This window comes from Tamandua tetradactyla, chromosome 7 (genome assembly GCF_023851605.1).
Source record: "Tamandua tetradactyla isolate mTamTet1 chromosome 7, mTamTet1.pri, whole genome shotgun sequence".
In the NCBI taxonomy this organism is placed as follows: domain Eukaryota; kingdom Metazoa; phylum Chordata; class Mammalia; order Pilosa; family Myrmecophagidae; genus Tamandua; species Tamandua tetradactyla.
This window is the reverse complement of record NC_135333.1, coordinates 149,460,933-149,488,465: the sequence shown is the minus strand read 5'-3', so window position 1 is coordinate 149,488,465 and position 27,533 is coordinate 149,460,933. Positions and strand designations below refer to the sequence as shown.

The window sequence follows — 27,533 nt, the reverse complement described above, 5'->3', positions numbered from 1 at the left end:
TCCTACAACTCAACAACAAAAAGGCAAATAGCCCAATTAATAAATGTTCAAAACACATAGTTAGATACTGTTCCAAAGAGGAAATACAAATGGCTCAAAAGCGTACGAAAAAAATGCTGAATGCCGCTAGATATAAGGGAGAGGGTGTGAGATTTTTGTTGTTGTTTCCCCTTTTTTATTCTTTTTTTTCTCTTCTTTTTTTGTGGAAAAATGAAAATGTTCTCATAAAGACTGTGGTTGTGAATGCATAACTGTGATTATACCAGAAGCCATTGATTGTACACTTGTACATGTAGAATGGATGGTCTGGTGTGTGAATGAAATTGTTTAAAAACAAACAGAGGGATACAAGTGCTGGACAAAATGTGGAGTGAGATGTGCCTATTCACTGTTGTGGGGAAGTGGAATGGTGCAGCCCCTCTGGAAGGCAGTGTGTTGATTCCACAGGAAGCTAAGTATAGGGTTGCCATGTGATCCTGCAATCCTGTTATTAGATATGCACTGGAAAAAATGAAAGCGGGGACACAAACAGACATTTGCACCATGATATTTATGGCAGTATTATTCACTGTTTGCAATAAATGAAGGTGATCTAAGGATTCATCAACTGATGAACTGATGGGTATGTGTGTATTCACACAATGGAATCTTGAGTGGCTACAGAAAGGTATGAAGTTATGAGGCATGCAACTATGGCAATGAACCTTGAGGACATTATGTTGAGTGAAATAAGCCAGAAATAAAAAGACAAATGTGGTAAGGCCTCACTAATATGGACTAACCATAATATGCAAACTTTGAAAATTGAATTTGAGAGTGTAGGTTTATCAGATGATAGAATGTGGACAGAGACTCAGCAATTGATGATGAAGGAGTACAGAATGTTCAGTAATGTTCATTGTAAAGGTTCCTAGATTGTAAACACCTACAGCAGTCACATCTATTTCTGAGTTTTAACTGTTATTTCTAAATTCTGAGATGCTGAGATCTTTGTGTTTAACCTGGTTATTCCCTGGAAATTTTGTATTTGTGTGCCAATACCTGAGACTCAGAGTTAGAGTCTTGCAGCTCTGAAAGTCAGCATTACCCCATAGAGGAACTATTAGAGAAGCTGAAAAAGAGATCAGACTTCCAGTAGGCGCATGAGCCTTGAGGACATTATGATGAGTGAAATAAGCCAGAAATGAAAGGACAGATATTTTATGGTCTCACTAATATAAACTAATGATAATGAACAAACTTTGAGTTTTGAATTTGAAAGCATAGGTTATCAGGGGATGGAAAGTGGGCAGAAATTGGTCAATCAATTAAGGAGTACAGAACGTTCAATAAGACTCTTTGTAAAGGGTCCTAGATCACGAGCTCTTACAACAATCACATCTATTCCTGAGTTGTAACTGTTATTTCTAAATTCTGCAATTCATGTATATGTAGTAGATCATATCAAAAAGAATCTGTTTAGTCTCAATGAATTTCACTCTCCTTCTAATATACAATTTTCATATGAGGATTATTGAAATTATCTCAGTTGTAACCTTTGAATTTTTCCTACTAATTGTTCCCCCCCCATAGAATCATAACTATTTATTCCTATGATAACCTTAAATAACTTGAATATCTTAATATTATGGTATCCAGCATTTGGTAAACAAAGAATTCAGCAAAAAACTGTGGATTTATTTGGAATGAAATAAATTAAGAATAACTACTTTCAATAATTTTCTTTTCATTATTAAGATAACATTCTCCATAATTCTATATTCCCTTTCATCTTCTCTCTTTAATATTACATTACTTTTACAAACTCCTATCCTTCTTGAAAGTTTGGCACTTTTCACAATTATCCTGATTATGGGAAACAGATTCACCTGCCCCTTCACTTAATCTAGCAGTGTTACATGAAGGCCAGGTGTACTCTGTGTTTACTCTCTGAATATTACCAATACACTATTACAAATGAAACTATAACTGGTTTGAAGAATCACATAACTCATTAGGAAAAAGAACCATCGCTAAAACTGCAGCAGATTTGTAAACAGAAAAAAAATTTACCAAAAAATTAACCCTATGGCAAGAGGTAGAAATTCAGTACACGTATTTGCAGAAGGAATGCCAAAAAGTACAAAGGCACAGATGGAGATTTTCATAGGAGAACTGTGTGAGGTGGGAAATTCTAAGTGTGGAAGTTATCAAAACCTTTTCTTGTACTACTTTCTGTGTACCTTATGTAGAGCATATGGTAACTATATGGTGATCATCACTAATTTAGGATGTGTTAACCATATATTAAGCTGTGTAGCTCAACGGCTCTGAAGTTAGATTGCTTGCAAATCTAGTGTTAGCCACATTTTGGCTATCTGAATTTAGCCAAGTTATTTAACCTCTCTGTGCCTCATTTTCCTCTTCTATAAAATGACAACAACAATAATAATACATATCTTACAGGCATGTTTTAACAGTTAAATTTTATGATATAGTTTATGATATGATATAAAGTAGTTAATGCAATGAAATTTTACTATTATCTTATTACTGTTATTAGGTTATCAATGAGCCTCTGAGCACGGAATCAAAAGACTGATGTGGAGTATGCGGGTAGGCAGGTATGAGTATGTTTGTGTTTGTGCTTTGTGTGTGTAAAACACAAAGCAGGAAATATTTTTGGTCTATATTTTTATTTAACTAGCCACAGTGCATTTTTAATTTGGGTTTTCCTCTAAATTATAAAGATTTTTGCCTAAATCTTGCATAAATGCAACTAAAAGAGTCAAAAGCTAAAAATACTATTTTCTTTTTAATTTATGGAAAAAACCATTTCTCTAAAACTATGTGGACTTCTTTGGATATTTATAGGTGAAGCTGACAGATAGTTCCCCAGTTCAGTATGACACTCAACATGCCTTAGACTGATTGATTAAGGCTCTTTAAGGGCCTAGCTTTCCTGTAACTGGAACTTGTCCATCATGGGTCTGTCATTTGTCCTGCCAGCGACAGAGAAGCTCCCTAGATCCTCTTACTCATCTAAAAATAATTTAGACGACTCTGCTTTCCTTATTAAACAGGTTTGGCAACAAGCAGTCTCCAATTCTCTCTTATGGCATTTTCACTGAGGACATAATTTGGCAGCACTCTGCTCTCAGATGTCTCATTGTAAATCTCATGCTCTAAAAGGCCAAATCGGAAACTCAGTTTTACTTCTCGCTGCAGAGTGGCATCTGCCGTAATGACTGTGCTGGTTTGAAACTGTTATGGACCCCAGAAAAGCCATGTTCTTTTAATCCAATCTTGTGGGGGCAGACCCATTATTGGGTGGGACATTTTGATTTGGTTCCATAGAGAAGTGGCCCCCTCAATTGTGGGTGGGACATTTTTATTAGATTGTTCCCATAGAGATCTGATATGTCCAATTGTGGGTGGCACCATTTGATTAGATTGTTTCTATGGAGATGTGACCCCACCCATTCAGGGTGAGTCTTCATCTACTCACTGGAGTCCTTTAAGAGAACATTTTGGAGAAGACTCAGACACTTGGAGTTGCGGAGGGGATATGCCCTAGGGGACATAACAGCCTGGGAGAGCCATTTGAAATCAGTAGCCAGGGGAGAAGGGCCAGCGGACATCCCCATGTGGCTCCCCATGTGACTCACCATATGACAGAGAAACCCTGGACACAATCGGCCTTTCTTGAGTAAAGGTATCCTCTTGTTGGTGCCTTAATTAGGATACTTTCATGGACTTAGAACTAGAAATTTGTAACCTAATCTTCTTTGTAAAAGCCAATTCATTTCTGGTATACTGTATTCTCGTAGCATTAGCAAGCCAAAATAAGGCAAAGACATCAAATTTTACTATCAGATGAAATATCAGGCACAATCAATTATCAGAGGCAATAAATGGGAAGCTCATTAATTCTTCTCTGACTTCTTAAGTTCTGGTCCATGTGAATCACTCACTGACATGGTCAAATCCTACCCTTGTCATCATCATAGTAGAATCTCCTTAAAATCTTATTCTCTAACCATCAATGCCAGTACTTCTGCCTCATTCCTTTCATACTCTCTCTTCAATAATTCTCCAACCTCAGTGAAACCCTACCACTTTTCACTTTCCATCACCCTTTCTTGTCCTCTCTTCCTGCCTTATCTAGATCAGATTCATTGGTCTGACACTATAATCACAACACTGCATAACCTTAACTCGGTGGCCCTGCTCCCTCTTCATTCCCACCTGGAAAAAATCCCAACAAAGTTAAACCAAGTATCTCTCCTCCCAGACTTACATCTGAGAAGCTGAAATTAACTACAGAAAAAGTAGACAATCATGCAGACTACAACTCCAAAATTATTATAACAAAAATCATACAGATACTCAAATTTGCAAAAAAAATCCCATAGTAATATCAGTTCCTCACCCACTAAAAGATTATTTAACATTTTCTCTTTTTTTCTCAAGTCTTTAGTATCATCTCATCATACTCAACTTCTCAGCTGATCACCTAGTTTCTTACCTCATAGTAAAAGCAGAAGTTACCAGATAAGAACCATGTCATCTCCCACCACCTATTTCCACCGATTTATTTGCATTTGCACTCTATTGTATTTGCACCCATATACTTTGTTCTCTATTCTGTTGGAAAGGAAGAAATATTCCTGCACCTATTTAATGTCAGGAGTGCTGGATTGAAGCTTTTATGTACCCCAGAAAAGGCCATGTTCTTTTAATTCAATCTTGTGGGTGCATACCAATTGTGGGTGGGACCTTTGACTAGGTTGTTTCAATTGGGATGCGAGTCCCCCAATTCAAAGTGGGTCTTAATCCTTTACTGGAATCTTTTATGAGGATAAAAGACAGAAAATGCACAAAGAGCTTAAAGAGAAACATTGAGAGAGATAAAAACACCCAGAGAAGTTTGGAGAGAGCTCAGAGAAATAAGCCTGGAGAAGCTAAAACAGGACCTACAGTGGAGACCACTGGAACCAGAAGCTGAAAGTCACAAAACCTGGGAGCAAGGGACCAGTAGGTACTAGCCATGTGCCTTCCCATGTGAGGTGTCCCAAATGCCAGCAGTCTTTCTTCAGAGAAAGTATCCTCTTGTTGATGCCTTAATTTGCACATTTTTATGAATTTAGAACTGCAAATTTGTAAGCTAATAAATCTTTATTTTAAAACCCAACCTATTTCTGGTATGTTGCATTCCAGCAGCTTTAGCAAACCAAAACACTAGGCCTCCCACTCAAGTTCTGAATATCATCCACTCTCACCTTTACAAGGACTGCCCCTGCAGTTATCCCCTTACTCTATCACTTCATCAATTTCTTTCTCTATGTTGAATTATTCTCTTGAGCATAAATGTGACAATATTATTTCATTACCCCATATTTCTTCTAGCTACTGTCCCATTCTTTTCTGCTTACCTTCACAACAAAACTACTCAAAACAGATATCAATTTGGTTCTGCCTTTGCTATCCCTACCTAGCCTTTCCCTAGCCTTTCCTTAATCCTGTCCAAGCAGATTTTCCTCCCAACTACTCTAATGAAGAAGATCCTATCAAAGTCATCAGTTACCTACACCTTTGTCCTCATCTCAATTTGCCTCTTAGTATCATTTTACTTTATTGACCACTCTTTCTTCTCAAAACACTTTCTAGTCTTCTGTTAACATGCTCCTGCTTTTCTGCCTCCTCATTAAGTTCTCTGTCTTGTGTCCTCCTCACCATTCAAACCTCTTAAGTGTTGGGCTGCCTCAAGTGTCTATCTGTGGACCCACCTATCTTCGTCTAAAATTCTCCCTACAGGCCGCCTGACCTCCTTCCCCCCTCTCTTTCTCCGCCGGCCCGCCGTGCGGCGCCCACGCCCCGCAGCAGCCGAGCCGCCCGACCTCCTTCCCCCCTCTCTTTCTCCGCCGGCCCGCCGCGCGGCGCCCACGCCCCGTAGCAGCCGAGCCGCCCGACCTCCATCCCCCCTCTCTTTCTCCGCCGGCCCGCCGCGCGGCGCCCACGCCCCGCAGCAGCCGAGCCACCCGACCTCCTTCTCCCCCCTCCTCACCCTCCTGCTCCGGCTGCTCTCCAACCACCACGGTGCCCTCTTCCCCCGCCTTCACCGTGCTCCTCCGCCACCAGCCTCGACAGCCTTGCCGCCCTCACCTTTCCTCCTCCAGAACAGCTACTGGGGGAGTGGAGATAATACAGAGCAGCTCCCGGAGCCACGAGGGAGATCAAAGGGACAGCGTACCCCATCCTGGAACGGCTGACTATCTGGGAGAACCAGCTCCGGTGAGATCACCAAGGGGCACGGGCTTTCCTGGGTGGGACGGCAAGCGACCAGAGTCCCTCCCTTCCACCTTCCCAGGCCAGCTGGTAGAATTGGACAGGCGGTCCCCTTAGGCCGCGGCGGCTGGTGCCCCCACCACACGAGGCCCCCCGGAACAACTGAGATAGTTGGGTCGGAAATCCCCAGACTGCGGAGAACAGTGACCGGGGGATCCCTTCCAAACATGTGACTCCCCCGTCGGCTGGGAACAGTGCACTCTCCCGGGCTGCGACAGCTGGCGCCCTCCCGCCACGCTTGGTGCCCCGGGCCGACTAGCTAATTTGGCCGGACGCTCTCCTGTGCTGCGACGGCCGGCGACCCTCCCCGCATTCGGAACCCCAGGCCGGCTGGCATTCTTCCAAGACGCTTCGGCTGCCGAACCTCCCCTACAGCGAGAATTTTCCAGAGTTAAAGGACCTACAGCAACTTTCACTGGTGGAACCCACAGACAAACGTGTGCCACGAGCGCCACCTACTGGGCAGGATAAGAAAAACAGAACCAAGAGATTGCACAGAAAAATCTTTCAACCTGTGGGGTCGAACACCCGGGGAAATCTGACTAAATGCCCAGACGCCAGCAGAAGATAACGGATCACGCTCAGAAAATTGAACATATGGCCCAGTCAAATGAAGAAACCAATAGTTCAAATGAGATACAGGAGCTGAAACAACTAATGCTGAATATACGAACAGAAATGGAAAACCTCTTCAAAAACGAAATCGATAAATTGAGGGAGGACATGAAGAAGACATGGGCTGAACATAAAGAAGAAATAGAAAATCTGAAAAAACAAATCACAGAACTTATGGAAGTGAAAGATAAAGTAGAAAAGATGGAAAAAACAATGGATACCTACAATGACAGATTTAAAGAAACAGAAGATAGAATTAGTGATTTGGAGGATGAAACATCTGAATTCCAAAAAGAAACAGAAACTATCCGGAAAAGAATGGAAAAATTTGAACAAGGTATCAGGGAACTCAAGGACAATGTGAACCGTACAAATATACGTGTAGTGGGTATCCCAGAAGGAGAAGAGAAGGGAAAAGGAGGAGAAAAACTAATGGAAGAAATTATCACTGAAAATTTCCCAACTCTTATGAAAGACCTAAAATTACAGATCCAAGAAGTGCAGTGCACCCCAAAGAGATTAGACACAAATAGGCGTTCCCCAAGACACTTACTAGTTAGAATGTCAGAGGTCAAAGAGAAAGAGAGGATCTTGAAGGCAGCGAGAGAAAAACAATCCGTCACATACAAGGGAAACCCAATAAGACTATGTGTAGATTTCTCAGCAGAAACCATGGAAGCTAGAAGACAGTGGGATGATATATTTAAGTTACTAAAAGAGAAAAACTGTCAGCCAAGACTCCTATATCCAGCAAAATTGTCCTTCAAAAATGAGGGAGAAATTAAAACATTCTCAGACAAAAAGTCACTAAGAGAATTTGTGACCAAGAGACCAGCTCTGCAAGAAATACTAAAGGAAGCACTAGAGTCAGATACAAAAAGACAGAAGAGAGAGACATGGAGAAAAGTGTAGAAAGAAGAAAAGTCAGATATGATATATATAATACAAAAGGCAAAATGGTAGAGGAAAATATTATCCAAACAGTAATAACTCTAAATCTCAATGGACTGAATTCCCCAATTAAAAGACATAGACTGGCAGAATGGATTAAAAAACAGGATCCTTCTATATGCTGTCTACAGGAAACACATCTTAGACCCAAAGATAAATATAGGTTGAAAGTGAAAGGTTGGGAAAAGATATTTCATGCAAACAACAACCAGAAAAGAGCAGGAGTGGCTATACTAATATCCAACAAATTAGACTTCAAATGTAAAACAGTTAAAAGAGACAAAGAAGGACACTATATACTAATAAAAGGAACAATTAAACAAGAAGACATAACAATCATAAATATTTACGCACCGAACCAGAATGCCCCAAAATACGTGAGGAATACACTGCAAACACTGAAAAGGGAAATAGACACATATACCATAATAGTTGGAGACTTCAATTCACCACTCTCATCAATGGACAGAACATCTACACAGAGGATCAATAAAGAAATAGAGAACCTGAATATTACTATAAATGAGCTTGACTTAACAGACATTTATAGGACATTACATCCCACAACAGCAGGATACACCTTTTTTTCAAGTGCTCATGGATCATTCTCAAAGATAGATCATATGCTGGGTCACAAAGCAAGTCTTAACAAATTTAAAAATATTGAAATCATACACAACACTTTCTCGGATCATAAAGGAATGAAGTTGGAAATCAATAATAGGCGGAGTGCCAGAAAATTCATAAATACATGGAGGCTCAACAACACACTCTTAAACAACAAGTGGGTCAAAGAAGAAATTGCAAGAGAAATTAGTAAATACCTAGAGGCAAATGAAAATGAAGACACAACATATCAAAACTTATGGGACGCAGCAAAGGCAGTGCTAAGAGGGAAATTTATTGCCCTAAATGCCTTTATCAGAAAAGAAGAAAAGGCAAAAATGCAGGAATTAACTGTCCACTTGGAAGAATTGGAGAAAGAACAGCAAACTAATCCCAAAGCAAGCAAAAGGAAAGAAATAACAAAGATTAGAGCAGAAATAAATGAAATTGAAAACATGAAAATAATAGAGAAAATCAATAAGACCAGAAGTTGGTTCTATGAGAAAATCAACAAGATTGATGGGCCCTTAGCAAGATTGACAAAAAGAAGAAGAGAGAGGATGCAAATAAATAAGATTAGAAATGAAAGAGGAGACATAACTACTGACTTCACAGAAATAAAGGAGGTAATAACAGGATACTATGAACAACTTTACGCTAATAAATACAACAATTTAGAAGAAATGGACAGGTTCCTGGAAAGACATGAACAACCAACTTTGACTCAAGAAGAAATAGACGACCTCAACAAACCAATCACAAGTAAAGAGATTGAATTAGTTATTCAAAAGCTCCCTAAAAAGAAAAGTCCAGGACCAGACGGCTTCACATGTGAATTCTATCAAACATTCCAGAAAGAATTAGTACCTACTCTCCTCAAACTCTTCAACATAATCGAAGTGGAAGGAAAACTACCTAATTCATTCTATGAAGCCAACATCACCCTCATACCAAAACCAGGCAAAGATATTACAAAAAAAGAAAACTACAGACCAATCTCTCTAATGAATACAGATGCAAAAATCCTCAATAAAATTCTAGCAAATCGTATCCAACAACACATTAAAAGAATTATACATCATGACCAAGTAGGATTCATCCCAGGTATGCAAGGATGGTTCAACATAAGAAAATCAATTAATGTAATACACCATATCAACAAATCAAAGCAGAAAAATCACATGATCATCTCAATTGATGCAGAGAAGGCATTTGACAAGATTCAACATCCTTTCCTGCTGAAAACACTTCAAAAGATAGGAATACAAGGGAACTTCCTTAAAATGATAGAGGGAATATATGAAAAACCCACAGCTAATATCATCCTCAATGGGGAAAAATTGAAAACTTTCCCCCTAAGATCAGGAACAAGACAAGGATGTCCACTATCACCACTATTATTCAACATTGTGTTGGAAGTTCTAGCCAGAGCAATTAGGCAAGAAAAAGAAATACAAGGCATCAAAATTGGAAAGGAAGAAGTAAAACTATCACTGTTTGCAGACGATATGATACTATATGTAGAAAACCCAGAAAAATCCACAACAAAATTACTAGAGCTAATAAATGAGTACAGCAAAGTAGCAGGCTACAAGATCAACATTCAAAAATCTGTAGCTTTTCTATACACTAGTAATGAACAAGCTGAGGCGGAAATCAAGAAACGAATCCCATTTACAATCGCAACTAAAAGAATAAAATACCTAGGAATAAATTTAACCAAAGAGACAAAAAACCTATATAAAGAAAACTACAAAAAACTGTTAAAAGAAATCACAGAAGACCTAAATAGATGGAAGGGCATACCGTGTTCATGGATTGGAAGACTAAATATAGTTAAGATGTCAATCCTACCTAAATTGATTTACAGATTCAATGCAATACCAATCAAAATCCCAACAACTTATTTTTCAGAATTAGAAAAACCAATAAGCAAATTTATCTGGAAGGGCAGGGTGCCCCAAATTGCTAAAAACATCTTGAGGAAAAAAAACGAAGCTGGAGGTCTCACGCTGCCTGACTTTAAGGCATATTATGAAGCCACAGTGGTCAAAACAGCATGGTATTGGCATAAAGATAGATATATCGACCAATGGAATCGAATAGAGTGCTCAAATATAGACCCTCTCATCTATGGACATTTGATCTTTGATAAGGCAGTCAAGCCAACTCACCTGGGACAGAACAGTCTCTTCAATAAATGGTGCCTAGAGAACTGGATATCCATATGCAAAAGAATGAAAGAAGACCCATCTCTCACACCCTATACAAAAGTTAACTCAAAATGGATCAAAGATCTAAACATTAGGTCTAAGACCATAAAACAGTTAGAGGAAAATGTTGGGAGATATCTTATGGATCTTACAACTGGAGGTGGTTTTATGGACCTTAAACCTAAAGCAAGAACACTGAAGAAGGAAATAAATAAATGGGAGCTCCTCAAAATTAAACACTTTTGTGCATCAGAGAACTTCATCAAGAAAGTAGAAAGACAGCCTACACAATGGGAGACAATATTTGGAAACGACATATCAGATAAAGGTCTAGTATCCAGAATTTATAAAGAGATTATTCAACTCAACAACAAAAAGACAGCCAACCCAATTACAAAATGGGAAAAAGACTTAAACAGACACCTACCAGAAGAAGAAATACGGATGGCCAAGAGGCACATGAAGAGATGCTCAATGTCCCTGGCCATTAGAGAAATGCAAATCAAAACCACAATGAGATATCATCTCACACCCACCAGAATGGCCATTATCAACAAAACAGAAAATGACAAGTGCTGGAGAGGATGCGGAGAAAGAGGCACACTTATTCACTGTTGGTGGGAATGTCAAAGGGTGCAACCACTGTGGAAGGCAGTTTGGCGGTTCCTCAAAAAGCTGAATATAGAATTGCCATACGACCCAGCAATACCATTGCTAGGTATCTACTCAAAGGACTTAAGGGCAAAGACACAAACGGACATTTGCACACCAATGTTTATAGCAGCGTTATTTACAATTGCAAAGAGATGGAAACAGCCAAAAAAATCTCCATCAACAGAAGAGTGGCTAAACAAACTGTGGTATATACATACGATGGAATATTATGCAGCTTTAAGACAAGATAAACTTATGAACCATGTAATAACATGGATGGACCTAGAGAATATTATGCTGAGTGAATCCAGCCAAAAACTAAAGGACAAATACTGTATGGTCCCACTGATGTGAACGGACATTCGAGAATAAACTTGAAATATGTCATTGGTAACAGAGTTCAGCAGGAGTTAGAAACAGGGTAAGACAATGGGTAATTGAAGCTGAAGGGATACAGACTGTGCAACAGGACTAGATACAGAAACTCAAAAATGGACAGCACAATAATACCTAATTGTAAAGTAATCATGTTAAAATACTGAATGAAGCTGCATCTGAGCTATAGGGTTTTTTTGTTTTTGTTTGCTTGTTGGTTTGTTTGTTGTTGTTGTTTTTTACTATTACTACTACTTTTATTTCTTTTCTTTATATTAACATTTTATATCTTTTTCTGTTGTGTTGCTAGTTCCTCTAAACCGATGCAAATGTACTAAGAAACAATGATCATGCATCTATGTGATGATGTTAAGAATTACTGAGTGCATATGTAGAATGGTATGATTTCTAAATGTTGTGTTAATTTCTTTTTTTTTCTTTCCATTAATAAAAAAATAAAAAAATAAAATTCTCCCTACATGATGTTGTGCAGTCCTATAATTTCAAATATCATCTCCATATTGATTATCGTCTCCAGCTTGGACCTCTCCAGAATTCTTGGCTTACACATCCAACTTCCCATTCTATCTATATATTAAACAAATATATCAAAGTTATCTCTAAAGATGAACACAGCTCCAGTTCCAGATTAGACCATTTGACTTTATCGTTTCAGTAGACGGCAACTTCTTTCATCAATTGTTCAGATCAAAAATCTTAGAGTCACCCTTGACTCTTTTCTTTCTCTCATATTTCATGGGACAAGCCATCAATAAATCCTCCAAACCCCAAAACCTCTTCCATAGTCACATACAAATCAACCACCTCTTACCATCCTTTCTACCATTACTCTTTTTTAAGTTTCCATCATTTCTCACTTGGACCATTAAAGTTTTCACTCTCTCCATTCTTCTCTCCTATAGTGGATCCTCCAAACCAGAAGGCAGAGTAATCTTTAATAAAGTTAAAATCAGATCATTTTTTCCCATTGACACTACTCCCCAAAGCTTTCCATTATTTCAAGGATAAAATCAATCCCTACATGATATGACCCTGACTATCTCTGACCTTATCCCCTACTTCCCTCATACTTGTTCCCTATAATCCAGTCTCATTTTCTTTCTTTTTGTTCCATGAACTTGCCAACTCTTTTTCTAATTTCAGAAACAGTATTTGCTGTTCTTTTGGCTTGCTACATTCTCTTCCAGGATCTTGGATGATAGTTTCCTTCTCACATTCAGGTCAACTCAAATATCACCTCGGAGAAATTACCCTACTAGTAGATGTTGGGGCCAGAACTAGAACTCAGATCTATATGATTCCAAACTGTCCAAAGAGTTCTGAGCCTTCATATTCATCTGCCATACCACATTAACTACCCACAGACAAGACTGAACAGTACCAGGTACTTGATAGATATTTGAGAAATGATTATTGACTGAGACTCCTTAATCTACAGGTTAACAGTTCTTAATTTTGAAGACTCTCAGAATTGGATTTGAATACTTCCATAGGGGTCAATTTCCCCATCTATGAAATCAAATTAATAAAATTTAAACTCATAGGCATATTAGAAAGAGTAAATAAGAGATGAGTAAAATGCTTAGTACAATGCCTTGAACATATTAAGCAATCAATTAATTGTGGTATTATTAGCTCTGATTAATATTTACATCTGCTAGCTATCAAACCCAAACAATTTCTCCATCCGATTTGGCTCTCTGAACACTGAGACTTCTGTTCTTTTTTGTCACTTGTGCCAGCTCCAATGTCTTTGAATCTGCTACACTAAAGATGGTTCTGGATGCTAGGAAGGTATGAGCCACATCCTTTCTCAGTCTAAAAGTGCACACCTGCCAATTTCCTACTAATTACCCAGATCCACACTTTGTCTATCATTTACCCCAACATTTGAGGGAGAGTGCAAATGACCCCAAGCTATTCCAAGGATCTATGTGATGAGATAGTTTCAAAGAACAAAGACTTTTCTATTAACTGAAATAGCCATACTAAAATTAGGGTAGAGTCCAGCATTGAGAGAAAATATAGGTATTAACTTCACTACAGTGAACTATTACATCATTATGAGACATTTTTTTCTTTTCTTTTCTTTTTTGCATGGGCAGACACTGGAAATCGAACCCAGGTCTCTGGCATGGCAGGCGAGAACTCTGCCACTGAGCCACCGTGGCCTGCCCATTATGAGACTCTTGAGCAAACATCTGCATGCTATTTATGTGATGGTTGGGATGCTGCCCACACAGAAGGAAAATGGAAAGATAAAACACATGGAAACATCTCAAACACTGTTAGCCTGTTATTACTGAGAAGTACCTCTGAAAATCTGATGAAGTTAGACACTAAAAGGTACCAAATAAATACCACTGATTTGGCAAATAAAATTTTGAACTACTGATGTATTACAGCAAAGAAAACGCAGTTTGTAAAATTAGTGATACTGTCTGGTATTAACCACAGTTATAGTATATTAAGTATAGCTAATACTTAATAATTATTATTACTTCATAATTAATTGTCCTTTCTTAAATAATTATTGTCCTTTCTTTCTTATCACTGGTAGGCTAGTAGATTTCATTATTACTATATCAATATGTTCTCATTCTGTTAACAAGTAAATAACTATTCTTGCCTACAGTGTTGGCTGAACAAATGCCTTACGCTATTCCCATTGCAATTACTGTTTGTTTCTTTGATTACATGGCATGACAAAAAGTTCCATGGTACATTAAAAGACCAGAACCCACATAGTAGAAAAAGATACATCCTTCCTATAAAAATTAACTAACTTCATTCATTCATTCATATCATTGCCTCCTAAGTGCTGGGAACTGAATTATGAACTCTATAATTTTCATGGAATAAATTTTAAGAAAATATACTTAGAAATTTGGAAAAACATTAAGTAAGTAAAGGCTTTCATAGAATTATGTGCTAAATTATGAATTCTTTATACCTTGTTCTAGACATGTTTTTCAAAAATGTTTAATGTAAAAATGTATCTAATAGAATACCAAAGTAATATTCTTTATTAAAATGTCACATACCTTCATTGTAATATTCACAATCAAGGGCTAAAATATAAAACAGATTAAATAAATATTAATCCATATAAAAAACTGACCACTTATCTGAATTTGTACAACATATGGCCATATAGTTACTAATGAACAAATGAAAGAACATAGAAGATCATCAATGTTTGGAAACTTCCTCCAATGAAAAGAAATTCTTTAAGAGTGATATGTTTTAATTAAATAAATTCAATAAAATTACTCTATGTTAGTAAATATACATTTAGAAATGTCAACTGACTGTTAAAATCATAAGCTGTTCTTCAGATGACTTACCATCCACATAAGTAAAATTAAACATTTTAAATGTCAACTTTGAAAGCAAATCCAAGATAACTTTTAAAAAAAATGATTTCTTATCATCATAAATGCACACACGCATAAGAGGATTGGAATCATAAACAATTTCCCTGAGGATGGTTTATAAATAAGTTATAATTTAAATGCTTCAGTGACAGCAACCAAGCATATAACAGAAAACTTATCTCAATTTTTCTTTTGCTAATCCTCCTGCTATACTATGATTTATTTGCATTGCCAAAGGAATATAAAAATTTGCTGACTTAAGTATCCAATGTCAATATTCGATGGCATTAGATCTATGATAAAACAACAATTAATGTGGCTCTCCTACTGTTCCCAACTGATAATGTTCTGAGTACCCACAACAGACAGTAGAGGATCTCCAGTGAATTGATACCCCTTCCTGACAACATTTGTGTGCATATGCTGCTATGCTTGTGCATAAACATTCACAGTCTCCACCAAGATTGCAGTTACATGTGTCTTCGTGGCAATTTTTTGCAAAAGAAGTAACATCAATCTGAAAATAAAGTGAAAGATAGTTTAATTTCAGTAACTAATGACTACAATTGACTAAACTCAGCCCTCTGAATGAAAATTCATAGGTATGTTTTCAAAATTTGCTACTATGAGTTTAGCATTACATTTAGAGAGTTCTCAATATTCTTTAATTCTCTATTGCCTAAAGGAGAAGAGAATCTACTGGGCAAATGTAACATCAAAGAACCACCAGAATAGATCACAAGATCAATGAATAAATATAAACACTTGCTATATAACATTAATATTTTTAGAAGTTCATTGTTTAATTTTTAGCATATTCATTCATAATGACATCAGAAGAGCATAATCTGCTTCCAACCTTACCTTTATTTGGATTTTACAAACATCTTAAACTTTTAAAAAGTTTCTTCTGGGAACTACAATACTATGTTGTAAGAGTTTAAGTTAAATTTCTAAATAAGTTACATTCCATCTAGGGATGTGCTTCTAAAACCTTTTTAAATCATCACTAGTAATACTTTTAACTATATCTTGTGAAAAGAAGAATGCCTATTTGGCAACGTTCTCTGAAAAGAGATGAACATAATCAGTGAGAGACTCACATCCAGAAATTCACTCACCCTGCATAGAGCAACTAACTGTTCTCAGAGGTGACTCATTACAAACTAAGAAGTAGGTTTGAAAACAGTAATGTTGGCATGTCATAAATCGGGTGCAAGAATGCACCAAATACTACCATCTAATGTACTATATTAAAATAATTTTCTGAATTAACAACTTCAATAACCTCAAATTATATTTCTTCTATGTCCGCAGTCCCCTGCCTTTCAATTCCAGAACTACAGACTATACAGTTAACACCAGCTAACAACATTTTACCTTTGAACATAAGATTACGTATATAAAAATACTTTATAAATGAACACAAATTGTTACAAATGTTATGTACAAAAATGAGGCATCAAACAAGATGAAATGAGGGAAGTGATTAAATAAACTAAATTCATCACTTCACCAGAAAAACAGATTTGCCCTCCTAAAAATTAAATAGTACACCTGAAAAGCCAATAGGTAGCTGAATTACTTGCCCTGTTCACCTCAATATTTTAGATACAGCAATATCACTTTGCATTTGAGAGTTCAGTAAGATATTCATTTACCACATTGCGACAAGGAGCAAAAATATCACTGTACAAAATGGAGCATTCTTTCTTGGCATAAGGAAATTTGTTTTGATGTGCTTCACAAGGTTTAATTGTTTCAAGCAGGGTTTCACACTAACAAAAAAATAAAAAGAAGAAAAAGAAAGTTATTAAAGGGGTGATGTCTGAAGCTGAATCCAGAGTAACCTACCTAATTCTGTCTGCTGCAACTGTATCAAGTATAGTCTTATCCTTTTAGACAAGTTTTACCTAAACCACCTGCTCTCAGCCAACTCAGAATTAATAGCATACATTATCTTTGAAAGCAAGTAAATGGAATAGCAAAACCATGGAAATTTTAGAGATAGAATGGATGTAAATAATTTTTAAATCGTCTTAAAACATAACATTTACTTGACTAAAAAAAAACAAGTGACCATCTTTCCCTTAATTTTCACTTCTTTGCTTTCCATCACAGCCCATCTTCTGAGGAATTCTGTATATTTAAATGTCTCCAGCCTCACCTCCCAAACACTCAACATCAACCTCTGCTTCCTCCTTAACATGTTTTTGAAACTGCCCTGGAAAAGGTCACTAAAGATCTCTTCATTTCTAAACATAAAGGCAAATTTTCAGACTTCATCTCATTTGCCCATTCTGTACCTTTTATTGACCCTTCTTATGTGTCTCTCCTCTGATTTTTGTGGCTCCATTTTCTGCTGGATTTCCTTCTACCTTGTTGAAGACTACCTCTCCAATCTCCTTTTTCCTCTCCTTTCTCATATATATTAATACTCCTCAAAATTTGATTCTCAAACCTCTATTTATCTCATTCCATGTCCTTACCCTGGCTTCAACAACCTGAATATACCATAACTGCCAAATCCATATCACCATCTCAGATCTCTCTCCTGAATGTCAAGCCTGGATGTCTCCATCTAAATATTACTCAGTTACTTTTCCTCTCAACACATCCCCAGCTGTGCTTACCTCTACACCATTGTGCTGACCCCTTTTTCCCCCACCACCAAGAAAGCCATTGAGCTTCTTGCCCGGCCACTGGGGCAACATCTACCCAGTAAGCCAGTAAGAAAACTTCCTTTGTCATCATATTCATCCTCCCCAATGCAATGTTTCAAAAGATACCAATGATTTTAACCTTCAGTATCTCTCAAATTTATGCAGTCTCTAAATCTCCACTGACTCAATATTTCTAGCTAGATTATAAGAGCCTTCACTCTAGTCTTTGGGCCGAAGCTGGTCATTGAATTATGAAGCTCTGTGCTTTGCATTTCAGGCCTCCCTTACCTCAAACCCTACACACAGTCATATTATACTTTTTTGGGGGGGGAGAGGGGTGGTGGAGGGTGGTGCATGGTCCGGCAATCAAACCCTGGTCTCCAGCATGGAAAGCAAGCATTCCATCACTGAACCACCCGTGCATCCTCAATACTTTCTGAAATCTCCCTTAGGTACCATGCTCTTTTCATCCTTCCTGACACCATCTCAATGGCTACTCCCTTCTTTATCTGTTGTACTCTTCCCCATAATCTTCACTTGCCTATAAATCCTATGACCTTTTCCTCGAGGACACCTTCTTCAGAAACTCATTGACCACCATGACCCCCATTTTATGTGCAACTCTACTGAAGCACTTATCTCATTATATTTTCATTGTTAATTATTCTATCTCACTACTAACGTGGATAATAAATTCCTAAGGCTGGAGGAAGCTGTGTTTTATATATACTATGTATCTGTATAATATGGGCAATATTAAGTACTAAATAAAACTGAGTTAATTAAAAAATGATTTGATGTTTTGCTTTGTCCACTGGAAATGAATAAAAAAAAATTTTATGGGATTCAGAATTATTTGTTTGGTCCAAATATTTAAATATGATTTGAAATTAGTAATACCATAATTCATTTACAAATAAGATAAATTTAAAATAGCTTTTCCAAAAAAAATTCTGAAGGCAACAAGATGTTTGGTAGTTAGAACTAAAAGGCTTTTGTTTCTCTCAATATAGTAGATATTTTGTATATTTAAAAATAAAACCTTTATATTCTAAAATTATTTAGAATATTTTAAACTATACTTGCTCAAATTTTACTGAACCTCTTTATTTTTTAAAGAGATTTAGACATATTAGGCAATTAATCATATTAAACAACTAATCAAATAATAACTAAACAGAAAATTGTTGGGAACACTCCTTCCAGTTAAAAAGAAAAAATGGTTTAAAACCTACAAAAAAAAATAGACCGATTTCCAATTTGATTTGTTTTCTGAATTATTCTAGCATAACATAACATGAAACAGTTTTCTGTAGAACAAAAGTTAGGAAATTCTTCCTCTCTTTATTCCTTGCTTTGAGATGGCAATAATTATGTCATACTTAGGAAAACAGATGTGTTGATAAAGATATGAGTTAAAATTTCACCTCTGCTACTTTCTGGTTGTACAATATTCGACAGGTTACTTAACTTCCTTGAGGCTTAATTTCTTCATCTACAAGATGAAGAAAACACCTTCTCCTCCATAAGGTTGTCACAAGAACTGAGACGGTAATGTAAAAGTAGTTTAACCTGGAATTACTATACGAGCATTACTTAAAATAACATTATTTAAGGAAATTGTCTTCTAGGAATAAAGCATTCTAGTGAATGAATATACTAAAATATATTTGTTTAGTCTGAAATGCATATAGTTAACTCACCTGCCCTAATGCCCAGCTATCTCCAAATACTTGGGCATTTCTCACTTCCAAGTTGTTAGATGTGGTCATATCATTTGAAGTGCATTTGTCAAAGTTTCCACACAATCCCGATAATTTGTTCTACAATAAAAGAAAATTACCATGAAATATTCCATATTCACTTTAACATTTAAGGATTCATAATCACTAATCTTTTTTTTTTTTTTTGGCATGGGCAGGCACTGGGAATCAAACCCAGGTCTCCAGTATGGCAAGCGAGAACTCTGCCATTGAGCCACTGTGGCCTGCCCAATCACTAAAACTTTTGAAACATTTAAAATATACTTTTCCAAAATTTCCATAGCAACCATTAAAAAGATAAATGTTTGAAGAAAGTGTATTTTGATATTATTTAATTATATTTATCAATTATTTTAATTTCTCAAAAATACCTTATCATCCCCCAAATTACATCTATCCATACTTACCAGCCTCTTACACTGATACATCTAATAACATAAGTAATTTGGAAAAGTATAATACAAACACTATGTATACATATATGCAAGTATGCAATTTATGTATTTGTTTACATATACATGTTTTTAATGATAAAAGGCCCTCTCCTGCTATGTTTAAGGTTTTATATATCATAAATGCTGAAATAATAAAGATAATCTATTTTCCTATGTCATACTTTGTAAAACCAAAACATTCAAAAAAGTACCATTTAAAGAAAAACCTAATTTTAATATTCATAAATCATGCTACCATGGGACACAATAAATGAAATTTAAATTCTAGTCTAGATTCTGATTTTACTGAATTTTTATAAAGCTTATTATGGGTCACAGAATAGTTACTCTAATTCATATCAGCAATACCCATTGGGTTTTCTCAAAATAATGTGAACAGTTTTGTCCTTAGGTGAAGGGGAATGATTAAGTGGGAAGGGATGGACAATGAACTCTTCATTAAAACCTTGAATTTAAACATATTGAACTCTCTTGTGTACTGAAGAATGAAATGCAGCCCTTCAGTAACAGTGGAGTTGATTGTACATGTCTCCAGCAAAGCAGAAATAACCTTAGGTTTATGACTGCCATGGCCACTGTCTACCACAGGCCCTCAGAAACTACAACAACCTCCAAAGAGAGCTTCCACCTGTAGCTATGCAAAATCTGCCCCAGCAAAAACAGAAGATGGTTAATTTGTAGGGAAAGGAAGATGCATGATGGAGAATGACAGAGAGCATTAGTTGAAAAGGTGTGGCAATAACTAAAGGTTATTTTAGCTTCATTGAAGAAAGAAAGGACACCAGCAAATACATAGTAATAGATCTAAGGGCTTTTCCCCCCTTAAGGCTGAACAATAACGACTTCAATATACAATCGTATCTTAAATCTGTAACACATTAAAGTCCTTTAAAATGTATATTTCCATACACTTATAAAACTATGTTGTTGCTATCCAAATTTTTCTTTAATTGCCATAGACGATATCCATGCGCCTCTATCTCAATTTCAAATAAACCGGATTTTGTTAAATATATCAATGCTTAAAAAAACATGTAAATAAAAATTTAAAGTTTTTATTGGTTTTAAAATATCTAAAACAACAAATGAATATTTAACAATATTAAATAACAATATTCAACAAGAAACTATATTTAAAACAATTTAACATATAAACCACTAAAAATTGTAACTAACCCAGACAGGACCTTGAACTGATGAATAGATAAATAAACTGTAAAAAATCCACACAACAGAAAACCACTCAGCAATAAAAAAGAAACCATTAATTGACATAATAATATGAATGATTCTTTAATGCATTTTGCCAAGTCAAAGAAGACAGACACAAAAAGCTGCATATTGCATGATTCCATTTGCATAATACTTGAAAAAGGCAAAACCACAGGAATGGAAAATAGATTAGTGATTGCCAGCAGTTAGGGGTTTAAAGGTAGGAGTTGACAATAAAAGGGACGTGAGAGAATTTGGGGTTGATTGATCTGTCCTATAAAGAACTAAAGTGGTGGATACACGACTCCATAAACTTGTCAAAATCTATAGGACTGTATACCATAAGAGTAAGTTTTTCTGTATACAAACTTTAAAAATATATGCAGAATGTGCAGGGAAATAATGAAATGCGGGCTATGACAAAGGAATGTAACTTTATTACAGACAGATCACAGATCCATGCTTCGGAAAACTGGATACTGTAAGGCTAAAGACAAAAAGAACTGTACATAAACACTGTATGCTATTTGGTAAACTTGTGCTTTGCAGGGATCTAACCTAACTTGTTAAGGAAAACAATAATTACATCAAAATACAATCATATCTTAAATTTGTAAAACATTAAAGTCTTTCAAAATGCATATTTCCATAAGACATCTGACATAAAATGTAATTTTTTTCTTGCGTCTCACCTGGAGCATAAGTTGACCTTACCTTCCACTGCGGTCCAACCTTGATGTGAATGGTTGTCTTTTGGTCCCAAAGAACAGTGATATCTTTCTCTGGAAAGTATATTATCATGTAGTAGCCAGCCTTCCAAAGCTGATATGTTGGTTTATTTTCCAGGAAAAAAACTGATCGTTTCTTTAAAAAGAACATCATAAAGAAAAAATGAATTTCATATTCTCTAGAACAAAGCTATATAAAATTAAGTAATATCCATCAAGAAGTATGTTCGTAGGCCATGTCTTTTCTGAATTCTATAGGAAAAGATGAAACAAATGCATAAAACAGGAACTACATAAAAGTAGATAACCAAATACGACTGGTAGATGGGCTCAACCTGGATAAATGGACAAGGGAAAGATCATATTTCAGTTGTGGAGAAGAACATAAAGAATGTTAAACAAGGCTAAAGGACGTTAATGAGCTGTCTCTGCTGAAGAAAAAGTTCTACATTACTGATGAATGCATATGATTTGGGACAAATGAATGATCCTGCTAGCAAAAGATGGAAATGTGAGCCTATTCTTATTTCTGATAGTCAGTGACAGCATGAAAGTAGTCTACTGATTTCATCATCTATTTACTGAACAGAGTTCTAGGGTTCCTTCCTGGAGTTTTCATTCCAGTTTGATAAATCAAAACCAAAGGTACAGAAAGGGAGATGAATTTCCATGAGAGGAACATACAAAAGCTTCTTGCAGGAAGTGGCATACGAACCCATTGGTAAGAGGGCATACATAGGAAAGCATATGGCTGGGATTAAGAATGGGGAAGAAATCATTCCAAGCAAAAGAATAGCTTGAGTAAAAATTAGGGACAGGAAATTCCACAATTTGTTCAGGACTAAGGAGAACAAACAAAGACTAGAGTATAGATTACATGATGGCATGTAATCTGAGAACTTTTGTCACTGATTTACCCATACAGTTAAGGGCTACTAATTTCATGTGCAAAATGAAGTCAACAAAGGAAAGGAAAAACCACATTTGTATATATATATATATATTTTGTATGACGTATGGTGAGGGTCACATTTCATTCTTTTTCCATGTGAGTATATAGTTATTGCAGCACCATTTGTTGAATTTTTGTTTGTTTGGGGTTTCTTGTTTGTTTGTTTGCTTGGGGGGGAGATGCATGGACAGGAAATCGAACCTGCATGGCAGGTGAGACATATTGGTATGTTTTTAAAAATAATTTATACGTTGGAAAGTATAAAGTAGGGAGAGACTAGAGATAGAGCCCATTGAGAAAGTGAGAACATGCAATGCTCTTCTCTATTGGGGGCTTTACCCTAGACACAGTTACATTGAATCTGACCTAGAAACTAAAAGACTAAAAAGTATTTACAAAGTCCCCTTGTGGAACTGTGGAAAAGGTAAAAATATTAAACTTCCCCACCTGGGGAAGACCTGATATTCTTGCAACCATTGGGGACTGCCAATTTGATAGGCCAAGCCCTTAATATTTGGGCTTGCCTTTATGAAACTTATTCCTGCAAAGGAGAACCTAAGCCTACTTATGATTATGCCTAGGAGTCACCCCCAGAGAACCTCTTTTGTGGTTCAGATGTTGCCTCTTTCTCTAAGTCATCTCTGCAGATGAGCTCACTGCCTTCCTCCAAGTGTGGGACATGACTTCCAGGGGTGTAAATCTTCCTGAAAATATGGGACATGGCTCCCAGAGATGAGTCTGGCCCTGGCATTGTGGGAGTGAGAAAGCCTTCTTGACCAAAAGGGAGAAGAGAAATAGAAGAAAATAAAGTTTCAGGGCAGTGCAACAGTGGCTCAGTGGCAGAATTCTCACCTACCATGCCAGAGACCCGGGTTCACTTTCTGGTGCCTGCCCATGCAAATAAATAAACAAACAAACAAATAAATAAACAAAGTTTCAGTGGTTGAAAGATTTCAAATAGAGTTAAGAGGTCATTTTGGAGGCCATTCTTATGCAGTATATGGATATCCCCTTCCAGTTTTTGGTGTATTGGAGTAGCTAAGAGGAAGTACCTGAAACTGTCGAACTATAATCTAATAGCCTTGATTCTTAAAGATGATTGAATAACTACAGAGCTTTTAAGGTGTGACGATGTGATTGTGACAAACTTGTGTCTGACACTCCCTTTATCTAATGTATGGAAAGATGAGGAAGAAAAAAGACCAAAAAATAAATAAATAGTAGGGGGTGAGACAAATATGGAATGATTTGGGTGTTCTTTTTCACTTCTATATTTACTTAATTTTATCTTTTCTGGAGTAATGAAAATGTTCAAAAATCAATTGTGATAAATACACAGTTACATGATGACCACCATGGACCACTGATTTTACAATTTGGATGATTATATGGTATGTGAATACATAATAAATCTCAATTTAAAAAGTTAAAAAAAATACATAGTTAAATCAAAATTATTAAAACACATTTAACCAGAAGCAGAATGAAAATTGAAAAGAAATATGGTATCTATTATTGTTTTCTCCAGTAATAACAAAAGCACAGTTTGGAAATAGTATACTATAGTAGACATTTTAATAAGTATTCATGGGGCAAATTCAATGAACTTAATCATATACATAAGGAGTTTGCAGTCTCCTAGACTAAGATTTTTCATATAATAGGTGCTCCATAAATTAGACTTATATGTGTGTGTATGAATAAAGAGAGAGACAAGGAAAGAGAGCGTGCATATAGAATGTGGTATATAAGAGTATATATTAGGCAAAACCAAAACTGTATATATTGTTAACTGGTCTACCTAAACTTACTTCCTTTCACTCCATGATTCCCTACCCTTGTAGGCCAAGTCCCAAGTCTGCTGGGGTCATCCTTCTTTTCTTCATAATTACCAAGCTTTTCCTTATCTCAAGTCTTGTACTTTTGTTTCCTTGTTTTTTGCATTCTTCTTGTAGAAGCTCTTCTCCTCGGAATGCTCTTTTACCAGATCTTTGTAACCCCATCGACTATGACCCATTTCCCCTCCGAGAGACTTCTCCAGACAGTCCCTCCTAAAGTAGAACTCTTACCCGCAACCAGGGCTGGCTTGATGGGCTGACACCAGCACATTGATGAAGGGTCCCATGTTGGGAAGAGGGCCCCATACATGGGGTTTAATGCTCTGTAGTTGTCATCTTGCAATTTTATCTTTCAACTTGCACTTTGTAAGTCTAATGGGGAAAATCAAGCATGTGCTGGGGGATTTGGAGCCTCAGCTGAGGGGACTTTCTATTTCCCACTGCCTCCCTTTCTCCCCAGGATGGGTTCTATGTCATTCACTTCCCTGCTCCCACCCTGAGACCACTGCTGTCCTCCTCCCCAAGAGAGGGCCCAGGTGCAGGTGTGGGGAGCAGAGGGGACTGGCCCACGGGCTGGTGCTGAGCAGCAGGATGAGGTCCTGGGTGCCCTGAAGGTCTACACTCACCCAGCATATCCCTGTACTCAAGTGAAGACCGCATTGAACAGCAAATTAAAAAAAAAAAAAAAAACCACCACAGGTCAGGAGAGACAACAAAAGATTTTTTCCTGTTTTCAACAAGGGTACCCAACATTTTCATTTGGCCCTTGGCCCCACAAATTGTATAGACAGCCCAGCCGCCAAGTCACTCTCTGTCATAAAGCCAATTTTTATTGTTTTCATTTCACTTTTCAGTACCTTTCCACTATCTAATTTATCTTTGACTTTATTGTCTATCTCTGCCATTTGAATGTTAACTCCTTGTTAAAGAGGTACTTTGTCAAGTTTATGGTGGCATCCTCAGCTTCATTCGGGTGTGACATATAATTTTAGCACCTTCCTGCACCAGACTGTTCACAGGTCTCACCTTCCAGCATGGTCAGCTAGAATTTAAAAAGGTAAGCAGAATATTTGTGGCTTATTGCTCCTTGACAATTCTTTCATGTATTTTCTCATTGCTTTTCAAAATATATTCTGAGCTGGTTGAGATACACTTTGGACACAAAATGGATTTTTTTGATAAGGCCACTTATTGTTAGACTTCCTTCAGATTGGTTTACATATCTTAATGCAAAAACATGTATTTTTTATTTGCGTTTATAGGTAAAATCCTTCATTTTCTTTACAAAGGACAATTTATAAGAAAGGTAATCCTTTTTTGTTCAATTGGAGATGAATGCTTCTCATTACAAAATGAAATATTATAAATTGCCCAAAATAGGGACCTCCACCTCAGATGAGAATTAAAGCACTTTAAACCAGTTCTAGTTATATTTCTATAACTGAGAAATTTGTGAAATTAAAACATTTTAAGTGCAGCTTAAATAAAGTAATAAAATGTTTGCATCTTAAATATTTGATAAAATTAGAATTGTACATTTACAATTTTTCTTCCTCTGGTTGAGCATCTCTCATATAATAAATGACACTTTTTTTCACTTATGAGGTTTGAGAAAAAAATATTAGTGCAGGATGTGCTAGAATCAAACCATCTATATGACTTTTCTGAATTTTACTTCATACTTTACAACTTATATATATGAGATTCATCAACACCTACATATAGGTGAAAATTGGAAGTCAAAAATTATGCATAGATGTAATTTCCACTTTAAAAATGTGTCAAATTCTCTTTACAAGAGCATTCAATATTTCCCTCAAGTTCTTAACACATCCTTATTCTTAAAGAGGAACTTCCCCTATAAATGAATATCCAGCTGATGGCTACACCATATTGCTGTAACAACTTCAGAAAGATGTGAAAATGCCTGTAGGACCTCTGTTTTGCCCCAAGTTTAAGTGCTAGTGGATTGGCCTTGATATTCTGACTGAGATATATATGTTAGGTTCTAAGGCAATGGTTCCCAAACTTTAGTGTACAGAAGAATTATCTTGGGTTCCTCTTAAAAATGTTAATTTTCATTCTTAACCCCAAAGATTCCAATTACTTAGGCAGGGTTCAATAACCAGCACTTATATTAAACACTCTAGATGATTTTAATGCATAAGGCTCATAACACATTTTGAGAAACACTGTTCTAAAATCTCATTAAAGAAGTCATTTTTTTAATGGCCATGTACTGGTTTGAAATGATGTATGCACCCTAGAAAAGTCATGTTTTAATCAAAATCCCATTTCATAAAAGTAGAATAATCCCTATTCAATACTGTATGTTTGAAACTGTCTCCCTGGAGATGTGATTTAATCAAGAGTGGCTGTTAAACTGGATTAGGTGATGACATGTCTCCACCCATTTGGGTGGGTCTTGAGAAGTTTCAGGAGTCCTATAAAAGAGGAAACATTTTGGAGAATGAAGGAGATTCAGAGAGACCAGAGAAGAAAGACATAGCCACAAGAAGCAGAGAGTCCATTAACCAGTGATCTTTGGAGATGAAGAAGAAAAATGTCTCCCGTGGAGCTTCATAAAACAGGAAGCCAGGAGAGAAAGCTAGCAGATGACGCCATGTTCGCCATGTGCCCTTCCAGATGAGAGAAAAGCCCTGACTGTGTTCGCCATGTGCCTTCTCACTTGAGAGAGAAACCTTGAACTTCATTGGCCTTCTTGAACCAAGGTATCTTTCCCTGGATGCCTTTAATTTGGACACTTCTATAGACTTGTTTTA

At 36.6% G+C, this 27,533-nt stretch overlaps 1 protein-coding gene across 4 annotated transcripts in view; it reads right to left on the bottom strand.

Moving 5' to 3' along the window:
* Positions 1-27,533, bottom strand: part of OTOGL (otogelin like) — a 156,547-nt gene that overhangs the window by 61,585 nt on the left and 67,429 nt on the right. For all 4 annotated transcript variants that reach the window (XR_013155846.1, XM_077111518.1, XM_077111519.1 and 1 more), the window contains 5 exons: positions 21,947-22,096; positions 19,506-19,625; positions 16,801-16,917; positions 15,500-15,656; positions 14,807-14,833 (listed from right to left, as the gene is read on the bottom strand). Coding sequence is in view for 3 of the 4 variants with exons in the window: in XM_077111518.1 (XP_076967633.1) it covers positions 14,807-14,833; positions 15,500-15,656; positions 16,801-16,917; positions 19,506-19,625; positions 21,947-22,096 (571 nt within the window). In the remaining variant the exon portion in view is untranslated. The remainder of the gene's footprint in view (positions 1-14,806; positions 14,834-15,499; positions 15,657-16,800; positions 16,918-19,505; positions 19,626-21,946; positions 22,097-27,533) is intronic.